Source organism: Sesamum indicum, linkage group LG9, assembly GCF_000512975.1.
Source record: "Sesamum indicum cultivar Zhongzhi No. 13 linkage group LG9, S_indicum_v1.0, whole genome shotgun sequence".
Lineage (NCBI taxonomy): Eukaryota > Viridiplantae > Streptophyta > Magnoliopsida > Lamiales > Pedaliaceae > Sesamum > Sesamum indicum.
The window spans coordinates 7,281,761-7,289,934 of NC_026153.1; the positions used below are offsets into that span (position 1 = coordinate 7,281,761).

At 37.5% G+C, this 8,174-nt stretch overlaps 2 protein-coding genes across 2 annotated transcripts in view; one reads left to right on the forward strand and one right to left on the reverse strand.

Moving 5' to 3' along the window:
* On the reverse strand, positions 531 to 5,859 carry LOC105171000 (GTPase LSG1-1). Its single transcript, XM_011091989.2, has 7 exons — positions 5,328 to 5,859; positions 4,690 to 4,791; positions 4,529 to 4,615; positions 3,984 to 4,077; positions 2,867 to 2,923; positions 1,953 to 2,032; positions 531 to 1,865 (listed from the first exon to the last, which is right to left on the reverse strand). Exons 1-7 carry the CDS (start codon positions 5,549 to 5,551, stop codon positions 725 to 727), a joined length of 1,785 nt encoding a protein of 594 aa, XP_011090291.1. The 5' UTR covers positions 5,552 to 5,859; the 3' UTR covers positions 531 to 724.
* The window catches only part of LOC105171002 (outer envelope protein 80, chloroplastic), a 4,396-nt gene continuing 3,610 nt past the window's right edge, over positions 7,389 to 8,174 (forward strand). The window contains exons 1-3 of the mRNA XM_011091990.2: positions 7,389 to 7,647; positions 7,777 to 7,843; positions 7,966 to 8,004. Of these exons, the coding sequence (XP_011090292.1) occupies positions 7,614 to 7,647; positions 7,777 to 7,843; positions 7,966 to 8,004 (140 nt within the window). The 5' untranslated portion in view covers positions 7,389 to 7,613. The remainder of the gene's footprint in view (positions 7,648 to 7,776; positions 7,844 to 7,965; positions 8,005 to 8,174) is intronic.

Genomic DNA, 8,174 nt, shown 5'->3' on the forward strand with positions numbered 1-8,174 from the left:
TTATCCCTCTTGATGGATCGAAGTAATAACACGATCCGACTAATAGAAGTTCAGATTATGACAATAAGATGTTATCCCTCTTGATGGATCGAAGTAATAACACGATCTGACTAATAGAAGTCCAGATTATGATAATAAGATGTTATCCCTCTTGATGGATCGAAGTAATAACAGGATCCGACTAACAGAAGTTCAGATTATGATAATAAAATGTTACCTCTTGATGGATAAAAAAAAGAACACAAAACTTTCTTTCAGTCCCTGATCACAAAATATATATATATATATAAAAGTTTTATTTTTATTCACTCTCAGGTAAATTTCATTGAAATAGAAAGAAACTACCTTTATAATATGGAAAGAGCATTTCTGGACTCTTTAACGCCAAGAATCCATTCCATATCAAACTTTATACTCAGTTACTTCCATGGGATTGATGACATGAAAGGAATAGATACCATTTTTGTACCTCTGGAATTTCTACATCACATGCTTCATTTTCAATAAAGGACTCCGGAAGATTAAAGGACTTTGCTTTGAAACCGTAATTCATAGAAAATATATAATGCTGACACGCAATGCCAGTGCAAAAAATAAGCTCACACAGAGATTATATAAAGCACATAAAAGTACCAGATAAGTAGGAGGCAACAGAATGTACCCCAGATAATCAGCAAACAGCAGCTTTCTTGCAGAAAAGCTATCTTACAAGAACATAACACTATTAAGCATCCAAAGGGCCTGAATTTACGGGCTTTTGGAAGACTCTAACTACTGGCATTCCATCACCATTATTGCCTCCTACCCTCCACGATCGGTCCTTCTTTCTCTGAGGCTTCTTGTGCTGCTTATGCGGTGCGCTGGAGGGCTTCTTCTTAATGGTAGTCTTAGTAGAAGCTAATCCATTGTCGATGTCAAAAGCATTTAGATCATTCAGTACGTGTTCCCTAGATGGAAGTTCAATTTCAGCAACGGAAGGGGCTTCACTGTCGGACGAGTCTGATTCATGGATCTCGGATGAGCTGAGTCCAGCACCATCCTCGGCATCATCTTTGTTGTCTGATGTTCCTGGAGGCATCTGATAGTGTGGAAGCTTCCCGTCTATGTAATCCTTCAAAATTTGGCGAGCAGCCCTAGTTTCATCTGGTAGTCCACCAGAGGCAACGTATCCACGCGAAGCACAGTATGTTCTTAAAAACTCGACTGCTGAAGGTGGGCGGGATTGTGGCTCGTAAGGCTTGGGTTTTGGCAATGAGATTCTGTAGACATCCTCAATAACAGACCTGGGTACTCGATTTGCAACGACCTGTACAGCCTCACGGTGCTCTGTCATGCGATCTATAGGCAAAACCCCAGATGCGATCATCTCGTACCTTGAACTGGAAAAGGATGGGAAAACCAGTCCAGGGCAATCACAGAGAGTAAGTTTCTCAGATATTATCAGTGTTTGGAAATGTTTCGTCTTCCCAGGAGTTGAAGTTACACCGGTCCTCTTTTCTCCAACCAAAGCATTGATCGTAGAACTCTTTCCTACATTAGGATACCCGACAAATCCAACAACTACACTTTGAGCTGGCACATATCCAGTGACACTTTCATTATCAGAATAAATGTGAGACAAGCCTGTCTTATCAGATTTAGATCGACTTCTCATTGAAACTATCTCCTCAGCTTCAGACTGCAGGCGCGCAAGTAGCTCATCCCGGCCATATATTTTAGTGTAAGCATCAGCTGACTCTTGCTGACGATTTTGAATGCCCAGGGACAGACTAAGCTTTTTCCCCTCCAACACGGCAGTAGCAGCCTTAGCTGACCAGAAAACAAAGAGAATCCCTTGTTGGTGGAAGAATTTTGCCCATTTCTCTCTGCCAGAAATTCAAGGATCAAATCTTTTCTTATCTCAAATGAGAAGAGATATCAAGGGAAAAGCAGCAGGATGTTACAATACTAACCTCACAGGGTATGGTAGAAGATCTGCCTTGTTAACAAGAAGCAATGTCCTTTTGTGCTCGTCAATTTCTCGCGCATATGCCTATGATTCAGTAAAGTTCCATGTGGGTCAGCATAATGTCTAAAATATTGGCAAAATTAACATGTTCATATTATCAAATCGATATTGGGAGTGCAACTTTTGCACATCAATTTCATAAAATTTTAAGAAGGTCAGATAATTTAATCAGTTAACGTAAGGGATAATTATACTCCATTCCCCTAAGGTTTGGTGTAATTACACATAAATCCCTGCCGTTTGGAAAATTACATCTAGTACTCTAAAGTTTGTCTAACAAATAGGTCCCTCCGTTATTCAAAATTTATTGAATTTGTTAAAATTAACAAAACGATAATCTTTTGTGACTAAACTAACCTTGTAACGGTGAAGACATATCTCATCACATGCATTAACATATGAAAATGTATAAGTGTAATTTGGTCCTAAAAAGACTTATTTGACGTGCAATAAATAAATCAGTAATAAATCAATTGGGGATAAATATGAATTTTTATCCATTTTTGTTGTTAATATCATCAAATTCAAGGAATTTTGCCGAATTTTGACTAACGGAGTAATATATTCGTTATATTGAAGCAAACCTCAAGGGTACTTTTTTGTAATTTTCCAAAACACAGGGGGTTTATGTGTAATTAAACCAAACCTCAGGATAGGGGAATGTAATTATCCCTTAATATAATTGCATGAGCTCTTGAAACAAACATGATGTATGCTTGATCACCAGTTCAAACCAAGTATGCCACTCATTTTTTCAGCATTTATTTGTATGGAAGTAAAGCTGCTTAATTCAAATGCTCAAATCAGTCAAGAAAAGCCAAAATGACTGTAGTATAAAATCAAAATGTCTAATATTACCTCAAGATCCGGGCAGCGGTAGAAGAGCGGATCCCGTGCATCAACAACCATGACAAGCTTCAAGTATCAAAATTAGGAGAGGGATCAGCATACAATACAATTTACTGGTATCGCATAACATTAGAACTCAATCCAAGCAATAATGAAAAGAACAAAAATTCAGCTGTTTATACAAAAATACACGCGACTTCCATAAGCTATAGCACCGCAGGCTCTTATCTCCACTCCCCCACAACTATATTAGGGGTCATTTCTTAGGCATGCATCATATTAAAACACAAAGATAACACCAACTTCTCAAGAAAATTGATAGAGCAGCTGAATGGCAAACAAGTAGATGAGGTGGGTCATATAATCAAATTTGCTAGGGCATCAAAATGGAGTGAGGTCTCATAGTAAAAAGTTCTACATGCGCTGCGCTCGGGACAAACGTCTTGAGGACAGATCCGACTTTCACTTTAAGAAGAGCAAAGTTACAATTGATAAATAACATAATTACTGCTGATTCCATCTTCATACGCTCGTGCAGCACGACGTACACTGGCTACCAAAAAAAGTGTTCCTAATAGCCAATATCCAGAAAACATTCCCAAACTAGATGAATTATAATTCAACCCACTCCTCCATTGTTGTTTGGGGAACATTTTCTACATAGGTCCTACAATATGAAGCTAGAGTACAGAGCAAAGTGTATAAAATGGGGACAAATCTTGTCTCAACAAAGATATTAACTCACTAGGGGAACACTTCCAGAAGGCAATTTTGTCAAGAGGAAGAAATTGTGAATAGTGAATACTGTCCCAGCATGCCAAGCGTATGATGAATCAACATGAAGCACAACCACAGGACTACTCGCACTATTTGCATTGCAGGCATTTCCAGCAGTAGCAATACAAAGAATCTTAACGGCTAAATTTGGTTTGACGTATTTGAGTTGACCTAGATTTGATATTGGACAGACTCTAGCTCAACTTGAAATTCAGTGATGGGTTAACAAAAGAATCTAAGAGAAGATTTCAAGTCCTATAGTGCCACTTCTGCAACAAGCCACACCAAGGCAATCAAGAACTTCAAAAAGTTCCAAAAAACAAGTAACTCAGAGGCAAAGTAATCTCACCAAATCACTACGTTCAAGCACCCTCCAAAGTTGTCGCCAGATGTCTAGGTTCTTCTCAAATGGAGTGAGAACTAGCTTCTCATTCTCCTCAAGCCTGCAATGGTCAGGTCATAAATGAATTTATGTGTAAATCAAAGCAAAGGAAAAGAAAATAAAATCTAATTCCCCAAAAAGAAGATGGAGAAACCATGAGCAACAGAAGACCAGAAAAGTGGTGCTGGTCTACAAGGCACAAATGAAATCATTAGAAGAGCAAGGCACCAATCCCCAAAAAATTTTCTATGTAAAAACTGGATGTACGCATGCACTTTCCAAACACATCTATTATGTCAATTCAATAAACACACAAAACAGAACTTAAATAACCTCCATAAAAACCTCATGTTAGTAATCACAACATATGTCAGACCATTAATTGTAAAATGCTCAAGTACAGATAAAGGAGTAGCAAGAGCCAATAAACACACTGAGTAATTAATGTATTTCTCGCAGCACGTATCATAAATTCAATTCACATATCATATTTCTGATACTGTCAGCCTGACCTTGCAAGGCTGCGGCGCCACTCAAGAAAAGCTCGTCTTTCGTTGTCATCAAGCTCTTCTATGGACATTTTAGCATCCCATGGCGGCCTGGAAAAGAAATTATCAATTAGCCTTGCTGTTTAACAAAACCAAATCATATTTAGATGACAGCAAAAACATGCCTGCGAGGAATCCGAAGACTGCTAGCGTGCAAGGCCTCCTCTTTCTTCTGTTGCTCCCTCCTTTCCTCAGGTGTCATCTCACTAGTACTGGAAGCAGTGTCCCTAACACAAACATAGAGCACCAAGAGAAGCAGATAAGAGAATGCAAGCAGAAAAAATACGGTTTGGACGCATTATATTGGTCAAGAAAAGGATGATGTGGTTGTAATTACTGACTTGAAGACCATAATGGACACCCCGTGACATTACACATAAACAAAATGTCAGAGTTTCCAGTTCATTCTATAAACTAACTAAAGAAAGCGATGAAATCATCTAAGAAATAAGAGGACAAGTTATGTAACTCTGGTTTCCACAGTCCCATTACTTCTACCGAAAATATCACATATACATGAACAAAACATTTTGTTGATACTTTTCTAATAGAGCACCATAAAGCACACATAATGAATGGTTCCCATGAGTTACTCCCCCTTGAAAAAATGGATCTTTCACCAAGTATATCCACCTATACTAGGTCCCAAATAAAAATAATGACAGAGAAACGGGGAACAGTTGTTGAAGTATTTAAATACTAGAAGAAGAAAGATAGCTATAATAATAATACAGTGAAACCGGAAAACATGAGGAACGCTTACAAATTGATGGGGAGTCTTCCGGGGGGATTGAGAGCGGAGAATAGGCGGTTCGCCTCATCAGCCTGCTCGATAACGGCGTCGATGTCGCTGACCTCCGTCACCGATTCCAAAACTTTCTTTTGCTGGCTCCTGTAATACTTCCCTTTCTCTTTCGACTGCTGTACCATCTGATTATGGTGCTTCACCAGAGCCCTACCAAGCCCACCTTTTTCCGCCTTCGGCATTGTTAATCAACCTACGAGCTTTTCTTCTTTCTCTCCTCTTTTCAGCGTTTCAAATTCCCTTCTCTCTTTTTTTCTGGCCCTTCTCTGAAATCAAATTAATCAGAGAAGAAAAACGGCGATAAATTATACACTACGAACGGAAGCTCCGGCTATAGATATATGGTCCGCGTACTGCGGCCTTCGGCCCGGTGGCGGTGGGAGGAGGAGGGCTTGTACAAGTTTGCAAACGCTTACGAAATAAAATCGTGCCGCAATTACAACACAATCGCCTCAGAGAACGCGATTTGAGTGCGACCTTTGAGAAGTTTGACTGTAGTCGTGTAAGGGTTCCGAAGCCAAATATATAAAACTACTTATTATGTGGAATTATACATAAATTTTTATGATTTCAAATTTTATAGTTAATATATTTAATATTTCTTTTTCATTCAATAAATTGATCATTTTGTTAATTAAAAATTTACAAACTCTGTTAATAAATTAGAATAAAAATCAAACTGCTATTATACACCTTCACATGTATTAGTACACGTGATGAGGTACATCTTCAACCTTATAACGGTACCTTAATCAGAAAATATTGATTTGAACTGCAATAAGCTAATATAAATCAACTGTAGGTAACTATGAAATTTCATTTGATTATTTTTGCTAACATCGACAAATTTCATGAACTTCGATTACTTGGGAAGTTTATTTATTGGATGGAAACAAATAGTAAAAAACTAAACATATTTTTTCAAACAACATAAAATACAAATATAATTACACCAAACTTAAAAGGAGGATGATATAATCATCCTAAATACATATCTTAATAAAAAGTACATTTGCACGAAAGTATGAAATGAAACACAAAATAAAATAAAATAATACATTAAAATAAAAAATCAATCAAGTATGCGACAAGTACAATCTCACCTCTTAAGGTGAAATTTTTATTCATCCCGACCTATTTCATGTAATAGCAATCAAGGGGAACCATTCCCAATAGCCCGAATCTTCATTATATCCATACAACACTTCATCTTTAGAAATCATCCATCTGCAGATGGATCTGCATCTATACTTGTCTCTCCCGGCATCATATGCATCAAAATGGTGCCAGTCGTAATCGCCCCACTGCACGTCGCAATAGAACAATGTCGTCTCCCAAATATTCACATTGAAACTCCAACCAATGGTTTCTCCCACCTCCAAAATGTGGTGCCCCAGATCATCTTCTCTCGACTGGCAGTGCACATTCATATACAACCCATTTTCGAGTTGGTTTTTTACTTGAACATAAACTCTTGCATAAGTGTTCGTAACAAAAACTATCAATAAAAATTGTAGGACTAATTTTGACATTAAAAAATTCTCATCATCAAAATATTTATTTTTTTGTAACTCTATATATAGGGGAAGAGCATTAGAACTAACTTCTTTGGTGCCCATTTTATACATGAAAAGATCATGTATTTTTCATGTTTCTTGGAATGTTAGAGGGGTCTTATCTTTGATTACCAACCAAGAAAAGAAGATGGTTATCTACCTCTCTTTTCATTCTTGTCTAAATTTCAGTAAATTTTGTAAAAGACATCACAATCTTTAACCCCAAAAATCATTCTTCATCCGAGTTAAACAAAATTCCAACTAAAGAATTGTTCAAATTTGTTACAATTTTCTTGATTTTTTTTAAAAAAAGAAAACCACAGCCATATGGGCCCAATTTCCTGATCCGGCCCAATATATTTAACAATGTAATGGAACACTAAGCCCAATAGCCCATTATTACAGCCCAATGAAATTACATCTCCATTGACAGAAACGTCTAGTGCCCAACATCCTCCACGTGCGCGTGGAACTTGGGAGCAATTCAAGAATCCAATCCCGTCCAGAAAGAAAGAGATAACTTGAGGAAAAACACGATTCCTTGTGTGAATGTTTGCTCTCTTGTTCCTTTTAACAAATCAAACAGCCAGCACAGTGAAAATCGCTTTATCAGACAAGGCACTTTCTTAGTACAAGAGTTCTTGATTTCAGTTGAATGGTGCAAAGATATGAATGAATTTGGAATGGGATGGGAGCCCAGAAAAGCATTCATGCTGGCAATGGTGAGTGCTATTTCTGTGCTTCTTACTCTTCTCCTTTTGATTTTATTTTTGGAGGAAATCAGAAATTTTGAAGATTTTTAGTGTAATCCCGTTTAGTTTCTGACGGTCGCTTTTGGTGTATGGTTGTAGCCAAGATAGACTTCAATGTTGATTTTACCCACAAGCTATGTGCTGCTTTGATGTTTCATCCTTTCAGGTTTCTTTTCTTATCCACCTCCATTTGTAGATAGGAGTATGAAAGTGTATGCAGTGAAAAATGCGTTTTGTCTTCACATTTCTGTTCATTGACATTGCATTTCTTTTGCTTTCTGTAAACAGAAATGCTGTTGGGGAGAGTCCACTTTCACTTGTTATTGGGAGGTGAATGTTTTGTTGCTACTTCTTTATGATTGGAAAAACTGACATGGTTTCGTATTTGATATACTTTTTGCTGTGTTTATTTATTGGGGTGTGGGTGTGTTGGGGGGGGGGGGGGTTTGTTTGTTGTTTTGTTTTTTTTTTTTTTTAATTTTTTGCTGTTTTCATGG

What these genes read in the sequence shown, in the direction of transcription:
- LOC105171000 (XM_011091989.2), bottom strand. Translation starts at nt 5,551, where the DNA reads ATGCCGAAGGCGGAAAAAGGTGGGCTTGGTAGGGCTCTGGTGAAGCAC. An exon ending in GGAAGACTCCCCATCAATTT is followed by an intron (nt 4,792 to 5,327) that starts GTAAGCGTTCCT and finishes TGTTTGTGTTAG; the next exon opens with GGACACTGCTTCCAGTACTA. An exon ending in TGCTTGAACGTAGTGATTTG is followed by an intron (nt 2,924 to 3,983) that starts GTGAGATTACTT and finishes TGATACTTGAAG; the next exon opens with CTTGTCATGGTTGTTGATGC.